The sequence below is a fragment of the Propithecus coquereli genome, unplaced genomic scaffold (genome assembly GCF_000956105.1).
Source record: "Propithecus coquereli isolate 6110/MARCELLA unplaced genomic scaffold, Pcoq_1.0 Scaffold165, whole genome shotgun sequence".
Classification (NCBI taxonomy): domain Eukaryota; kingdom Metazoa; phylum Chordata; class Mammalia; order Primates; family Indriidae; genus Propithecus; species Propithecus coquereli.
This window is the reverse complement of record NW_012141080.1, coordinates 336,904-355,064: the sequence shown is the minus strand read 5'-3', so window position 1 is coordinate 355,064 and position 18,161 is coordinate 336,904. Positions and strand designations below refer to the sequence as shown.

The following is an 18,161-nucleotide window of genomic DNA, read 5'->3' as shown; positions in this document are numbered from 1 at the left end:
GTATTGTGTTAGTGACACAAACAGGAGCTTAAACAAGCATCATTTCTCATTAAAAAACTGCATTTGTGGGGTGGGAGAGGCGCTTACATGACTTCAAAAGTCTTTCCTTTAGGTTTTCGATGGTTTCCAAACTCCATGAAGGTATAGGAATAAAGAGACACATGGTTTGGATCTACTAAAATGTTTTAAGCAGAATGTATGGTAGTAATGTAAGTAAGAGCAGAAAATGATGGCTGCTGAAGATAAATGTCGCTCTTTCATTGACACATAAAAAGATGATGTTTTAAAATGTGACGGTGTTGTTGTCAGACTGGGAGAAACGAAACCAGGGATGTCCCAATATCTGGAAAAGAGAGGCAGTCCACAGTGTCTATAAAAATACCCTTTTTGAATAAATATTAAATTAATACTGCTAAATGTTAATAGGAGAATTTGCTTTGGCTGAAAACTGGATGTTTCTTTGCCAGAGACTTGCTAGCTGGTCACTGTCAACCCTGGGAATGAGAATCTGCTTTAAAGGGTCCTTTAAGGTTGGGTTCATGGTAGCTATAGAAACAAACAGAAAACTTAGCAGACCTGAACCTTGAAAGCCATGGATGCTGCCATGGCAACTCAGTGCTGTACACAATCCTGAGAAACCACATCCTTTCTCAGATAAATGTCAAGGGACTCTCCTAAGAAACGCATATAGCAAAGATTTATTTAGGAAAAAAAAATTGCTTCTAAATGTGCTGTCCTCTTACCCTGGGAGTCGCAGAATAGCTTTCAAGTACCACATTGATCGTCTGGCCTGGGTACAGCTCCATCCTGACGGGGTGGATCTGAAACACTGGGCTCGGTGGACCCCTGGGCTCCTGGTAGCCATTGGCCTGGAGCCGGCCCTTCTTGCTCAGCTTGCCGTGGGGACGGAAACTTTCGTTCATCCAGAACAACTGTTGGATCCGACGTCCCTTGTTGGTCAACTTAAATCGGTAATAATGGGTATCCAGGCTGGAAAAGAAGAGGCAGGTGTTGAGAGGATTCAACTTGTGGATGTTCTGTTCAGCTCTACACCCTTGGGATTTATTCCTCTGGAAGTGTTTAAAACAGTGAACAACAAAATAAGACATTCCTTTTTTAAAAATATGGGAAGGCTGCCACGATGCTACTAGGAACTAACACAGTAATGGGACAAAATAGTATCTATTCAAGGGGCTAGTAGCATTGGATTTGTGAACCTAGTTTTTTTTTTTTTAAATTTCAGAATACTACGGGGTACTAATGTTTTGGTTACATGAATTGCTTTTATACAGTTTGAGTCAAAGTTGTAAGTGTGTCCATCACCCAGATAGTGTACAATACACCTGGGTTTTGTCCCAAAGTTGCCACCACCAGGTAAGGGGCTGGGGAAAGCTCCTCTCATCCTCGTCTTCCCGGACAGGTCAAGCACACCACAGGACACACAGACACAGGTCACGTGACAAGCACGCTCATTTAAGAGAAATGGTTCTGAAAAGTGAAAGGAAAGCAAAATACCTGCTGGAGGAGAAGCATATTTCAAATTGTGTTGAGTAAATTTCTACTGACTGAGTGAAATGTCTTGCGATAATGGGCTCAATTTGAAGAGAACTTTGAAGAGAAATAGCACATATCCTCTAAGCCTTAACAAAGGTCAGGGAGACTGCAATGGGCCACTGTCTGGATTGGTCACTTTTCTTAGACAAATGTGCTTTAAAGACATTGCTAATTTCACTTACTAATTTGTTCATTAATTCATCCATTCCATAAATATTTATTAAGGACTTCCTGATTGACTGGATCTTTGCGAAAACTGAGATTTCTAAGATCTTGGAGGTGGTTCAAATGTGTTTTTGTTTGTTTGGGATTTTTTTTGTTTTATTAATTTACAGGCTTATTTTAAAGTATTTTTTTGGTGAAGGAACCTCTCTCAGGACTGCTTTTTTTCAATTTTTACTAGGCTTTGAGATTTCATTCCATCTGTTCCTCCTTAGGAAATAACATCATGTATAAGTAAGTTGAAGCATCAAATAAATAATCAGAAGGAATATTTGCCAGTTGTCAGGTACAACCATTTCTATCCAAATATGTGTCCACAGGGCATGCTCACTGGGGCATCTTTACCTGGCAGTTTAACTTTATGGCTATACTGTTTATAAACTAGGCAGGGCCTCCGTTACTTATTCACAGTGTATCTTTCAATCTTCACAGCAACCTACTCATAATAAGTATATTTGCTACCATTGTATAGATAAAGAAATAGAAGCTCTGACGCCATTCACAGTAGCAAAGGTATGGAATCAACCTAAGTGTCTACCAGCAGATGATTATATAAAGAAAATGTCATGTATATATACCATGGAATACTACTCAGCCATAAAAAAGAATCAAATCATGTCTTTTGCAGCAACATGGATGGAACTAGAGGCCATTATCTTAAGTGAATTAATTCAGAAACAGAAAGTCAAATAATGCATGTTCTCACTTATAAGTGGGAGTTAAAATGGATACACGTGGACATAGAGAGTGGAATAACAGACACTGCAGACTCTGAAGGGTGAGAGGGTGGGAGGGTTAGAGGGAGGTAGGAATTAAAAAATCACTTAATGGGTACAATATACACTATTCGGGTGATGGTTACACTATAAGCCAAGACACCACAACCACGTACTATATCCATGTAACAAAACTGCACTTGTACCTCCTAAATATATAAAAAAATTTTTTTTGAAAAAAAAAAATAGAAGCTCTGAAAATCTAAGAGAGTTGCCCCAAAATATGCAATCAGAAGGAGTGGCATATGGGTATTTCTTTAAAACAGGATTGGTAAATTTTTCTTTAAAGGTCTGAGTAAAAAATATTTTAGGTTTCTGGGGCCACATGGTCTCTCCCACAACTACTCAACTTTCCCTTGTAGTGTGAACACAGCCATAAACAATATGTAAAAGAGTGGGCATGGCTGTTCTGTTATTTACAGAAACAGGCAGTGGGCTGTAGTTTACCTAGCCCTGCTTTTGACAATCCTTCTGGAGCTTGCTGGCATCATGATTTTATGTCAAAAAGAATAACAATAGGGTTTAGGCAGAGGTTAAAGTTACAGTTTCCTTTTATATTTATAGATGACTGTTAGCTAACCCTCCAATTTCAGGCAAATGTCAGACTATCGTTTGGAGGTTATTTGACACTATTTGCAGATTAAGAAGAACATGTAATTAAGTCTGGTTTGCAGTGTATTGTTTTCTATAATTATATTTGAGTGCATTGAAAGAAATTTGAAAATAGAAGCAGTGGTATGCAATGACAAAATACCCTAGCTTACAGCCAGTAGACAGGCAGAGAGGAGGATTTTTATATCTAGTTGACTCAAAAAATATAATTGGATATTTGTCTGAAAGCATGCAGTTCAACTGCCTGACTTGCCTGTTACTTAAGTCTCTATTGGTTCAAAGTATTGTCAATCAATTCCCATGTTTTGTAGATGGAATGAAGGAAAGGAGGCGTGGGTGGGATTGTGGGGAGGCTCCTGATGATTAGTGTCAGTCGCATCTTCTCGAAGCACAGTGCATCTGACTTGGTTTCAGGGCCTGTTAGGCTAGAAGGCAGGAGGAGCACCTCTGAGATCTGTTCACAGTACTGCGACAGGTACAAATTCAACTGGCCCCCAAGAATCACTAGTGATAACTGTATGACTGTCCTGAGGACCTAGGAATAAGTCCCCACACATATCCTCTATCCTCTATCTCCACATTTAGATTGTTCTGCTCAGAGGTATCTCTATTTACTACCTCTTACAGAAAAATTTAGGTCTTCTAGCCTTTCCTGGGTGATCAGGGGAAGCCAACTGCAACCATCTCAGTTGTTGGTGCTACAGTGGGGAGGCAAACAGAGGACATAATACCCAAAAAAGCTACTGGCTTTGTAACACCTGATAAAATACATTTGCAATAATTTTTATTAATACCTTCCTATGTATATCCTACTTAGGTTACCACTAAGATGTATCTGTATTTTCTACATTCATGGAGAGGGATGAGTAGCATATTGGAATCAAAGAGGAGAATCATGGTTGAAATTCTAAATTCATCACAAATAAACCACTCTAAGTTTGAGAGAAGAATGCACTTCCTACAAACCGTCTCTTTCTCTGATGTACAGGAACACAGATTGGAGAATGTCACAAAGTTCTGACTAGTAAATGTCTTCTTGGGGCTGGTGTACCCATCGGGAGTGTGAAGTAAGAACGGGAAAGGAGAGGGACCGAGGAGGCTAGTTCTATTTACTCAAAAACATTTTTCCAAAGTAGAAGTGATATTCAGCTTATGCAACATATATTATATCTATAAAAACTGGTCGATGATATTTCCGTACCTAAAATGTGCCCCCAAATTGAGTTCTGGAGCAAAGGGCTTATCTGAAACAATGGTAGAACCAATTCCAGAAGCTTGGACCGGAATCTGATAGGTGTTGCTATTTTCAATGTCCAAAATAACTGTGTCCTTGAATGTCAGTATGTCATTCAGGTTGGCAGTCAGGGACAGTTGAACCTCAGTTTCCGGTGGAACCATGCCTTCGTTGGGTTCAATCGTCCAAAGGGATTTTTTGTGTGCCTGCAACACAAGACTGCAAGTTAACAGGGAAGATATTCTTGGCTTTTCATTCTACACATGTCAAAGCCCTCTATACTTCAAATGGTTGGCACCGTGGAATTCAACATAAGAGACAAATATTATTTTTTTGAATCAAAGCAGCTGGATGCTTGTTGGCTTTTCCTTTTTCAAAAGGCAATCTGATTCTGAAGGGCAAACCTATAATTTTACTTTCGAATGCTCTGTGAAGATTCTTTGCCTCTCTTTCCCAAGATGACAACCCAGTTCTCCAACAGTCTTATAGTAATTATCTGCTCTAATCTACAAATTCTGAGATACTAACAGAAGGTACAACATTCTTTATGGAGTTTGAAAATTTTCAAAGAAACATTTTGCAAATGCAAAATTTCTAGTGTTATAGTGAGGACTAGCAGTCTTCATTAATAAACATAATAAAGGAAGTCACACTGATTTCTGCTATTTCATAATAATTAATGAAATTTCATTAGCTAAAATTCCAAACTTATTTTGAAATATAATCATGCATCGCTTAACGATGGGGAAATGTTCTGAGAAATGTGTTGTTAGGTGATTTCGCCATCGTATGAACATCATAGAATGTACTTACCCAAATGTACATGGTGTAGCCTATTACATGCCTAGGCTGTATGGTATAGCCTATTGCTCTGAGGCTACAAACCCACACAGCATGTTACTGTACTGAATACTGTAGATAACTGTAGCACAGTGGGAAGTATTTGTGTATATAAACACATCCAAACACAGAAAAGGTACAGTAAAAATATGGTATTATAATCTGTAGGACCACCAGTGGGTCCCGATGGTCACACTCTTAGGAACAGGCTCATAGGTACTTAAATAAGGAGAATCTAATATTTAAAACAAAATGTCAATTTCCCAATTTACAATTGAGGACAAATCCTGTTACACAGACCAGAAAACATTTCCTCCTGGTTTGAAAGTCTCCATAGGAAATAAGTAAATTTCATTTCAAAATTTAAATAAATTAAAGCAAAGAAGAACGTTTTCAAGATTATAAGTTGTATATAATGAAGATGTAGATGAATGATAATAAGGAAATTTTATTTTAATTTTAGTATTAATGGAAATTATAGATTTAACTCTAAGAGTCCTATTATTACTCATGATCTTTGAATATGGAAAATTTCTAGAGACATATAAATAGAAGAAAACAATTAAACATTAAATATCACACTAGATAAAACTAGGGCCTGGAAGGAGATATTTGTATAATTGCCTCAATTCAAAGGAAACTTGTGGGAAAAAATGCTGAATCTTGCACGACACAATCTGTTTTTCACAATTTTCTCTGTAACTTTCTTACTCATAGTAACTTATTTTTAAGCAGAGTACCGAAATATTAATAAAACAGTAAGCTAAGTTTCTGTTTTTCCAGAGCATTAATCTGTATGTTTATAATTTTGCATTAAAATATTAGTAAAAAATAAACTAATAAATTTTTCAGGACTGTAGATCAATTTTTATTGGCAAGAGAAACTACAAGGATTGAGTGTCACAATACTCTGCTCATATTTAGGTTGAAAGAAATAATTTATAACACATCTTTTAATTTATCCAAAAATTTTTCAACTGTCCCAAAGTGAAAACCCTAAAATCCTCTAACACAATCACAGAAAATGACACAAAAATGAGTTCTAAAAGAGCTATACATGCAAATTCAATTTTCTATGGGTATTTAAAAATGGATTAAGGCAGCTTCATTTCATATCTACTATAATATAAATAGTAGATAGGAGTCTTTGCTTTATATCATTTTCAGTCTGCCCTATACCATTAAAGCAATAATGGAAATAGATTTCTCATGCTTGAGTAACCAGCCCGTCTCCTTTCTTAGAACTAGTTTTCTTACTTCCAGTTTTTAGATTCTAGGCTATTATTTTAGATAAGGTAATGATAGCTACCATGACAGAAAGGCCCTGACACTCAGTGGCTTACTACAATAGCAGCTTATTTCTGGCTCACATGAATTCCAACTGGTGATAGAAACAAGGATGGGCTTCTGTTCCATTTAGTCATTCAAGGACCCCAGATAAACAGAGTCTGACATATTTAACTTGTGGCTTCTAAGGACACTCTGGAGTTTGATATCCAGTTGGCCAGTAAGAGATGGAAAAGGATGGAGGGTCACATGCTAGGATTTTGTGTGCCAAGTGCAGAAGTGGTGCACGTTACTTCTGCCCACTTCCACTTGCCAGATCCGTCATGCAGCCACACCTAACCCCAGAGAATGCTGGGAAATGCAGTCTACTTCTACTCAGTCCAGAGTAAAGGGAGATGAGTATAGTGAGCTGCTAGTTGCTCTCTGTCAAAGCTACCTTGTTGGTTCACTCTACTGCCACATCCTTGGGGCTTTCCCCAACTCTCGCAGATCCTAGATTTTGGAAGGTGAAGAGCTAACTCCATCAGAACACAGAAATGGAAGAGTGACTTGGTATTTCAATTCTATGGGAATTGCAGGCCCAGAATTCAGATCCATCTGCTATTAGGACAAATGGAGGGGTAGCTAGAGAGAAAATAAGAAAGTTCTAGGCAAGAAGATCGCACTCTGTTGACTCTTCTTCCCAAATTTGTGGCCGGAAAGCATCCTATATAGTTTTGCTCATTTATCAGACTCAGCTTACAATTAAAACATAAATCAACGTCATTTTTTGTCCTTCTCTTATCAAAAAGCAAAATGCCTTTCAGAGAGGGTACTGTCAATGTCATCTTTCCCATTCCAACCATTTGTCTTCCTCCTGTAGTTGGTAGCACAGGACAGTCCTCTGTTCACAATGAAGTGAGGATGTCACCAGCATAAGTGCTATTTCAAGTCAGGGGACATTAGTTTTCAACAGATGCATACCATTTCTATTCTGTTTCTTGCTGACACAGGTTGGCTGATCTGGAAAGAAGACCTGAAGTTGCTCTCCAAGGCTGAACTGTTGAGTTTTCTTTTTGATGAAGCTTATTAATCAGTGCTTGGCATGAAAGCAGACAGCAAAATATATCATAGAATCCAAGAACAAAGAACATTAAAATGCCAGATGCTAAGGTACTGGACTATCCTTACCAAAAGTCAGGCTCTAAACTGCTCTAAAACCCTTGTGTCTCTTTGGTATTTGACTTTTAGGAGTGTCCTTTGCTTTCAGGGAGGACTTGGTCTGCGTGACATTTTCTGTTATTAGATGGCAAGTTTGGCTAAAGAAGAAATGGATGAGTGGATAATCATCATAGCTATGGAGGACATTTTGTATCCTTTTCAAAACCACAGTACAGCAAGATAACAGCTAATGGAAATAGGTTAGGAGGGAGTGCTCTGAGGGAAAAGGAATGTGGGTTTGAGTCCCTGTCACGTCTCTTAACCACGCCTGGTTTCAGTGTTCTCATCTGTAGCTCAGGATAGGGACTGTACCTTCCGTACAGAGTTGTGGTGATGGAGAAATGAGATCATGCGTGCAAAAGCTCAGCACAGTGTCTGGCACATAGCAAGTCCTCATGAACCTCAGCTACTGTCATCATTTCACCAAACTCTGAAATGCCCCACATGACACATTATTATGGGCTCAGTAATATTTGCTAAATAAAAAGATTATGAAACTCAGAAAACAAAGATGAATGCTAAGAACGCATTTAACGTACAAGACTCTTGCCAGAAGAGAAGAAGCCTATGGAGGTCCATGGTAGGCAGAATTCTCCCATTCAAGTACTAACCAGGCCCAACCTTCATTAGCTTCCGAGATCATTCGAGATTGGGTGCGTTCAGGGTGGTATGGCCATAGACAGGTAGGCAGAATTCTAAGATGGTCCCCAAGATCTCCAACTCCCAGAGAACAATGATCTCCCAGTTATTTAGTCAAACACTAATCTTGATGCTGCTGTGAAGGGATTTTGCAGATGCCGTTAAGGTCCCAAACCAGCTGGCTTTAAGATAGGGAGATAATCTGCAGTGGGCCTGACTTAATTAGACTGGGCTCTTCCTAGTGAAGATTCCAAGCATGAGAGGGCCTCGGGAGGGGGCCGCATGGTGGGGAACTGTGGTGGCTCCACAGCAGCCGAGAGCAGTCCCTGGCTGCCAGCCACTAAGAAAACGGGGCTTCAGTCATTCAGCTGCCTGGAAAGAAATTCTGCCAGCAACATGGGGGGACCTCGTAGTGGATTTTTTCTAAAAGGAATGTAGCTCAGCTAACACCCTGATTTCAGCTTTTTTGAGACCCTAAGGAGGGAATCCAGGCAGACCATGCCTAGACCCCTGACCCATGGAAACTGAAATAAACTACTTTTAAGTTATTCCATTTGTGGTAATTTGTTACCCAGCAATAGAAACCTAACACAGGATTCCATATATTTGTTTCGAAGATGATAAAAATGGGACCTCCTAGGCCTCCCATTAAAACTTCAGCAATAGCTGCTTTTGCTTTTTCTGCGAATTACAGCTAGAAAGCCAGAGTCATTTCAGCAGCTCATAAACACGTACAGGAGGTGTGTGCGTGCACGCAGGGGATATGACTGTGCGGAAGACAGAAAATTTGTGATCTTTTGCAATTCAGAATTCCGTGCCCACTGGTGATTAGCATTAAGCCCTCCTCGCTGAGGTCTCACATATCTAAAGATAACATTTGCTTTTTATTTGACAATAGGGCATCGGCACACTTCTTATGCGGTGCTCAGCTCCCAAGGTTTTAGCCAGAGCTCTTTTTTTATAAGTTTCCTTATCGTGTATTTAATATTTGCCACGAAAGGCAGATGTGAACGTCATTGTTTGCACATGTCACCTCAACAATCACTGAGAGTGTGAATACGCTTGGACAGACCTGCTATTCTGTAGTGCTAATGACTATGAACTTGAAGAAAATAGCACCATGTACTTTTCTTCAAAATAGCTCGTTTGCCAATTGAAATCTACAAGAATTTCCTTCCACGAAATGGGAGGAGGCAAATAACAGGAGCCAACGAGCAGAGTGAGGGCTTCTTTGGATTTATGCTATTATCTCAGCAGACGATCGATTCTTTTTGGAATGAGAACAATGAAGAGTCACCAAGGCCTTTCCCCTTTTTGTCTTCTAAATAATATCTCTCCAGTCATGTAGTTCTCTTCCCTGAAGTGAGTCACTTTGTTGCTTAAAATAATTAACTGAAAATTAGGAGGTGAGGTGCAGAAGAAACTGTGCTAGAGCTTTCCAAGGGAGGCAGTTTAGGGTCATGATTAAAAGTGTGGCCTTTAGAGTCACATGACCTAGTGGTCAACTATGGACTCTGCCATTCACAGCTAGGTGACCCTGGGCTAATTTTAAAATCTAGGTCTCGGTTCCCTCCTCTGTTAAATGTTAACTTGAAGATGAACTAAAATGGGTGCCAGGCATCTAGCACCTTGCCTAGTACAGAGTAAATAATCAATGGTGGTTATTACTAATGTTACTTCCAAAACTTTCTATCCAGTTCTCCTGCCATCTGGCACAGGATTATCTCCCACAGATCTGATCCTGCTACTGTCCTGCTATGGATTGTAGATGGCTCCAATATCTGGATCAGTGGTACTGAGTCTTTTATCTCCTTTGAGAAAGCCATGGGACCCATTCACAGAAAAATGCGTGTATACGCATCTTTCCCCCAAACTTTATGTACAAGTTCCAGAGTTCATTGGTCCCAGATGAACATTTGTCACTTTTTTCTGTTAGATCCACATGTGAACTCACTATTTATGTTTGGGGAATCCATCATTTTGTATGAATCTTGGTAGACGACAGAATCTCACTGCCATTGAGAAGTCACCCAGGCTCTCTGCAAACATGGTGGCCTGCAGTATAGACTGGTCCAGTAGATACGAGCCTCTGGTCTGGAGGAGCTATTTCGAAATGCAGAGGGCCCCACTGCATTTTCCAGGCTTACTTCCCAGACCACCAGGTCATTCACCTTTCCCAAGTGTCCCAAGCATCACCACTGCATTAAATATGCTGCTCTCGGGAATTGTACCCCCATGTCTCTGTCCTCCTTCTCCTTAGCCTTCAAGCCTCCACTCAAATGTTCTGACCCATGAAAAACTTTAATTTGACAGAAGAATGAATCATTTCCTCCTATGTGCTTACATATTATAACCCAGCTGATTTGTTTGCGTATTCATTTCTTTTGTGAGATTATAAACTCTTTGAAGAAAGAAACCATTCTAATTACCTTTTGTCTGTCACCTCAGTCAGCACAGTTTCAGGCAGGGGGGAAAGGCTCAAAAATAATATTTATTTGTTGGCAAATGAATATATAAAAGATGTTCAGCCTCACCAGTAAGTCAAAGAAACACAAAGTTAAATAACAATAAAAGAGTTTTTTCATCTTCCAGATTTGGCAAAAACAAAACCAAAAACGTTGGCAAGAGTCTTAAAGAGAGTGATGCTCTTCACCACTGCTGGGAGGCAGGATGTAAATTAGTACAAATTTTCTGGGAGGTAATTCACAAGATGTATCAAGACTTTTAGTTATGTTCATGCCATTTGACCAGCAATAGCATTTCTAGGAATTTCATCAAAGGAAACAGTTAAGGATGTGAGCCACAATTAAGACATAAGCATTATTTACAGTAGTGAAGAACTGGGAACAATCTATCAGTAGGGATTAGTTAAATCAACTGTGGTAGAGTCAAATGATGCAATAAAATCAGTCGGTAAAAATGATCTGTAGAGGAATGTGCCTTAAAAATTCATATCAAAAATTCATATCAGAAGTGACTATAATATATCAAGTGAAAATAGCTGGTAACAGAATAGTATTATCCATAGGAGGGTGTGAGAATACACAGACCGACCACTTACACAATAAAAAATTTGGAAGATGCACACCAAAAATTTAATAGTGGTTATCTGCATGGTGGGGCTATGAGTGATTTTTTTTTTTTTTTATCTTTAACTTGTTTCTTCTATAAGGATTCTGTTTTTAACAAGAAGACACACTTACATTTATTCAATAAATAACTCATCTTAAAAGGATATGGTCACTCTTTTAGAGCTCATTTAATTTTAACTGTTTGCTCTCTTGCTTCAGTTTTCATTCCTAGTTTCTTTCTTTCTTAGAAGATTTTTTTTAAATAAATAATACATGTACACAGTGTAAAATTCAAATAGATTCAAAGGGTAGAGTCTCTATCTCCTGCTTGTGCCTGGTCACTAGTTACCATCACCAGAGGCAGCTGTTGGTCCAGTTTCCTGTATATGCTTCCAGATATACTTTTTTTAGTATGTGCATATATGCTTTTTCTTACGTAAATGACAGCATACTATACAGACTGTTCTGCACTGTGATTTAAATTTTTTGTTTTATTTTTATCAAAATATATATATATATATATACACACACACACACACACACACACACACACACACACACACAATTTAAAAGGTCAAATGGTTCTAGAAAAGGCGTATTGTGAAAAACAGGAGTCCTCTGAACTCACTCTCCCATCTTCCCCATTACTTCAACCCTTGCCAATGAACATGGTCAACCACTGTTAATTCTTTTAGCCTTTTCTTTCGGTATTTGCCTCTAAATCTCTAAGTAATCTACTGCTACTTCTTAATTTTTCAGTTTGCACATTATCTATTTATTTCTCCTGATCACAGATAATAATAGCTCTTTTCTCACCCTCTCTCCATGACTTTCTTTCTCTATTTCACTTTCTTCTTCCCACCCTCCCGGTATAGATAAAACTTACTTTTTGGTGAGATAAATATTTTCATTTATGCCATTACGAGTATGCAAATACTAAACACAGCTGAGCTATGAAAAGTGTTCTAAGATTACATTTTCTTTCTTGTACAGCTTTCATGTTCCCAGGAATTAATTGTCTTGTCTTTGCTTGATTTTTCATCCATCATGGACTCATAACCAAAGGGGCGGACTGCCTCTCGATACTTTTGGAAACATCCGATTTTCTGTAAGTTCCATCTTTTTGTAGACAAATCTCTTCTGGAGCCATCTGTTCTCCAACTCCTGTCTGGGCAGGCGGCTCTCTGGGCCTGCCGTATGGCTCCCATCCCAGGAGTGCCCTGAGGCTGCTCCCTGTGTGGTCCCCAAATTCTCTCCTGTGTTTGAGCCCCTGTTGTCTTCTTACCTATGGTCCAGCATTCTTCAGTAGCTTCCTGGGGAAGGGTATGTGGAATGCAAATTTTTTGAGATCTTGTGTGTCTGAAATGTCTTTATTTTACCCTCACGCTTCAGTTAGTCTTTTGGTTGGATAATGAATTCAAGATTAGGATTTATTTTCCTCTAGAAAGTCAGGGTTTTTTTTCCTAGTGATTCTGTCAAGAAATCTAATGCCACTCTGGTTCCTAATGTTTTTGGTTTTGATCATTAATTTTCTTTTCTGGAAGTTCCTACAGCCTTCTCTTTGTGTCCGGTATTCTGGAACTTAATTATGACGTGCCTTGACACGGGCCTATTTCCATCCATTATGCATCACATTTGATGAGTCTTTTCCATAAATTCCTCTCCTCAGTTCTGAATACATTCCTTCAGTTATTTCTTGGATAATTTCTTCACCTTCATTTTAAAATTTGCTCTTTCTGGAACACTTATTGGATCTGATATCTCCTGAACCAATTGTCTAATATTCTAATCTTTCTCCTAATTTCTAGCTCTTTTTCTTATTTTTCTTCATCCACACAGAGATTGAGATGATTTTAACTGAGGGTCTATTCTAGTTTATCCTTGTTCCTAGTATGTAGCTTTTCAGAGTCCCAACCATAAGGCTGGGACTTTACCAGAACCCATCCTCCTCTAATTTTTATTTCTTTAGCCTGACCTGACTCCAATTCTTATCTCCCTGGACTTGTAAATTTTGTGAAAGCTACTTTCAACTCTTCAACCTCTTCTGGAACCATATAATCTTGGGCGTACATCTCTTGGTTTTGTTTTTTTGAGGGGGTTGTCACTGGCTTGGTTGCTCTCTAATCCCCTCAAACTCATGATTTTCTTATTTTGTCCAGATTTTCTCCTTGTTCTTAGAGGGAAATAGTTTGGAATGATAGACTGACTAGAAAGGGCTTGGTCAATGATGTGCTGAAAGTCCCTCCTGGTTAAACAATTGTTCTAGCTCTTGAATTTCCTATTTGTGGAAAAAATAGCCTGTAAAAAATATAAGGACAACTGACTTTGATTGTATCAGGGAGGCAGGTATATGTAATTCATGTTGTTTTTAAGTAATATGTACTAATAATCTTTTTAGGTTACTAGCTTAGCATTTTTGAAAAAAGACCATGATGTTTTTTTCTGAAAGTCAATGCCCTCTCAAGACTCAGTGAAAGGTTTCAGATCAAACACAAGGCACAAAATATGGTTAAATAAAAGGAAACAGAGCTCCTGAGCACACAGGTGTGATTCACACAGCGCTAGCAGGAATCTGTACAAATAAGTAAGCCCCAAGAAGATAGAAAATCAGAAAGCTAATGAGTCTAAAATTTCTAAATAGTAAATTATTTGTTAACAAACCTATTATCTTTGATATAGAAGGACACATATGCATTCATCAATACAGATGTGTCATATAAGGTGGCTGTCAAAAATTTAGAGAAACAAGCGAAGAGTGAGGAAAAGGCAGCGTTAGAGCTCCCATTTCAGAGCTCTGCACCACATGAATCAGTTCATTCAAACCTTAGGGCCTCTCTGAATGGCGCTTATTTCTTTTTCTTTCTTATCTAAGAAAGAAAAGACTTTCAGATATAGTGCCACAAAAATTCATGTCTTTCCACAAGTCATGTCACTTGGCTCTTTTTGTCTGTCAACATTAATAACTAAAGCTACCATTTATTGAATGCTTATTTTTTTCAACAGGCACTTTCTACATATATTATCATGTTTTATCTTCTAGATGCCATTATTAGGTCCATTTAAAGGGAAGGAACCAAAGACTCAGAAATAATAAATAACTTGCCCAGACTTAGTAAATACAGAACTAGGACATGATTTCAGATCTGTCTGAATGCAACATCCTTACTTTTGCTACAACTCCATACTGTTTTTGACAGTGGCTACATAGTATACGACTTCAGCATCCATCTACTCAACAACTCTTTGTTGAATGATTACCACACGTAAGACAACTGTGCCTGGCACGTAACCAGGTCTGCTCTCAGACAATGTTGACCTTCCCTCCCAAATGCATCCCGATTTAATGTCCTAACATCCCAGAGAAAGATTTTTTTCTTCCAAAGCATGAAACTTAATGTTGTATACAATTTCCTTGCAACTGACATTAAAAGAAGACATACTCCAAGTGACAACCTACGGAGAGTTGTACCATGTCATATATGCCTCTGCAGTTTCTGTCCTTTTGCTAGTTACAGGGAAGAGGAAATGGAACTGAGGAAGAGTATTATTTTCTCCCTGACAAACAGCATGTAATATTGACAAATGTGTGTTGGGGATTTAATACCATTAATAAATCTCTATACCATGCTACTTGATGTACTTCTTCTCATTTTTGTTCATTACGTAAAAGTGTTTATTTCATTTTGTACGGGCTTACTATTGAATATGGCTGTCTACTGTCAGTGCACAAAACAGGCAGAGTAAATAATGACAATGACAGCCATCTTTTAAAAGTGATAAGAATTGGGCTGATGATAATATTGGTAATGAGGAAGAAGTTATCTATTTATATGCAGGAGGGAAGGTGGAATGCAAACGAAAAAAAAACTGTATTTGATCCATAAAAAGGAAGTTTTATCTTAATTTCCTTCTGTGATGATTGATACTAACTGTATACTTGAATAGTAATTAATTAGAGAAAATCCAATTTCGATCGACAGTTATGTGCACATATGGAAGTACAATTCAAGAGAAATAAAATAGGTGGGAGGGGAGCAGGGGATGGGTACGATGCACACAAACTGGGTGAAGGACACACTTGCAACTTTGACTCAAACTGTACAAAAACAAATTATGTAACCAAATCGTATGTACCCCTGTAAAATTCTGAAATAAAAAAACAATAAAGAGGCATAACAACTGTAGTTGGTTTCTGATTCATGGCCATTTCTTTCCTTTTTCCTTAAACCTTTCTCCCCACCATTTCCTTCCATAGACCTAACAGTTTCTTTCCTTTCTCCTTGAACAATCTCCTTCTATAGATGTTACAGTTCAAATTGAGGGCAGAGCTAATCTACTCGTTAAACGTTTACTTAATGTGTCTCTCCCTCTGTTTCTGCCTTGTTAAAATGGGGATTATAACTGTATTTTCTCTCCAAGTTGCAATAAATGAAATACTTAAAGTGGCAAATAGTTAGAACCAAATAAATGTTGAGTCATAATTGATTGAATGTCATCATACTGTGATCATTATAATTGCCAGGCCTGCTGCTGGGTGCTGGAAATTCAATTCAGAGACTACTGTCATTTAAAGGAGACAGACATGCAAACAAATAAATATCGAAAGGGGGTCCCTACTGAAATGAGGAAATAAGCCAGTGGCTGATGCTTTGAAGGAGATGCGAAAGCCCAATAAATGCCCTGTTGCCATGGCACTGTGTATGACAATGGCAAGTGACCAAGAAATGTAAGTGTTTTTAAAAAATTGTACTTGAATGAGGTATCAGAATTCCTTCCTATCTCCTGGATCTAGGAATTCTAAACATCTAACTACAATGAATGGTCTCTCCCTGCACATCGTGGAGGCATAAGGCCACTGCGAAGATGTCTTAGTACCAGCTGAATCCCAAGGCATCACTGACATCTGTACACAAGGCTTTGAGCTCACTGCAGCTGAGGCCAAATGAGAGCCAAGAGTAAAAGGAAAAGGATTCCAGATGCTTCCAAACAAGTGCCGCGCAATGTACTTGCTCCACTTAGCAAGGGGCACCCATGAAAAGAAGGCATCTATCTCCCAGCCCAGTGCTGAGGTCCCCAAGGCCCCAGGGACACTGTCACATCTGTGTTCTCATTTCTGCTGCTCACCCAAAGGCGAGGAGTCTCTCTTCCTGATAGAGCTTTCTGTGCACAAGCAGAGCCCACACTCTCCTGCCAGAAGAGCCTTTCCAAGCTCTGTTCTCACATTCTGATATTCTTTTACCCCTCCAAACCAGAGGTACTTACTCGATTGTTTCAAACAAGTCAACTTTCTGGGAACTTTTAGGGGAGGCTGATATTCCCGGCATTCCAAAGCAAAGGAGAACCTACTGCTTCAGGTCACAGAACACTCTTCCTTGTACTAATCAATTTTTTTTTTTACACTCAGGATAAATTAAGCTTTAATATGACAGAGAAAATATAATCTTCACTGTTTTTTTCACTCTGTCCTATATGAAAGGTCTCAGTATTTTTAAAAGTCATGTTCAAAATTGCTGTGTCATTTATCTTCCAACATCACTGTGAAGGTGGGCTTCTGGCTTCCCATCTGACCCCTCTGGCTGATAATAACCAGATATTTCTTGCTAAGTGTGAATCTAATCACAGTGGTTGCTGTGATGTGTGGCCACACACAAGGCTGAGTGTAACAGATGGACAGCTGACAGCGAGTGCGTCTAGGAGGGCTGACATTCACCAACAGCCAGAGGAGGAGAGGGAATGATCCCTTCTGTCGGGACATCCAGAAAGAAAAGAGAAGACCTTCCAGCACCTGAATTTGTAGTAGGCTTTGGTTAGGGAAAAAATGACTACTAATTGAAACTCTTTCCTAATGCTTAGTAATTTCTGTAAAAATGAGTTTGAAGGTTCAGCACTGCACATCAAGTTGAAATTTAATAAATGGTATTTCAATTTCTTTCCACTCTAGTAAATTTCTAAGTTAACATAATTCAATTTCTATAATGTTAATACGTATCATATTTACTAGGAAATTGAACAAAAATTCCAGCTGAAATATGAAAGGAATTTAGTTTTCTCTTATGAGAACTACAGCTGAAACTACTTTTATGCTGCAACTCAATAAACACCAGTTTTCAAAGACAAGATTGAGAGAAAAGCACATTCCACAGTAGATATTACATGTTTGACTCTTTGGAACTGGAGCTGGCTAATTTAAGATAACATTAATGAACCAAAAGATGGAATCATGACATCTTTGTGGAAAAGAAAAAGTCCCATTTTAACAAACCAAGTAGGTCATTCAAGATATACACTGTGCTAGGGAAAAAACCCCAATAGATCCTTGATATGCTTTTTGTTTTTTAAAATATACCAAAAGTTGCCATAAAAGGGCTAAAATCTGGAGATATTTGAAAATGAAAGGAGAGATGGCGAGCAAGGCAGAGCACCTGTATTTGTACTTAAGCTTTCTTGTGGTCCTGCCTGTCTCCTTCCTCCGTGTCCCCTCAGAGCCTCCTGGACCCTCCCCTCATTGTTCTGACTCTTCCTCTCTCATGTCAACTCTGCTCTGGACCAGGAAGCAACACTCCTAAGCAATACCTTGTGCTTTTCACCAAACATATCCATTAACCAATTGGATAAAGGCCAGTGAAAATGTCTTTTCTATAGGATTTTTTTTTTTTTTTTTTTGAGACAGAGTCTCACTCTGTTGCCCAGGCTATAGTGCCGTGGCATCAGCCTAGCTCACAGCAA

General features: G+C 38.7%; 1 protein-coding gene across 1 annotated transcript in view; it reads right to left on the bottom strand.

The window, feature by feature from the left end:
* HYDIN (HYDIN, axonemal central pair apparatus protein) overlaps positions 1-18,161 on the bottom strand; it is a 299,281-nt gene that overhangs the window by 169,161 nt on the left and 111,959 nt on the right. The window contains exons 16-17 of the mRNA XM_012641507.1: positions 4,366-4,604; positions 744-990 (exon numbers count right to left, since the gene is read on the bottom strand). Coding sequence (XP_012496961.1) covers positions 744-990; positions 4,366-4,604 — 486 coding nt within the window. The remainder of the gene's footprint in view (positions 1-743; positions 991-4,365; positions 4,605-18,161) is intronic.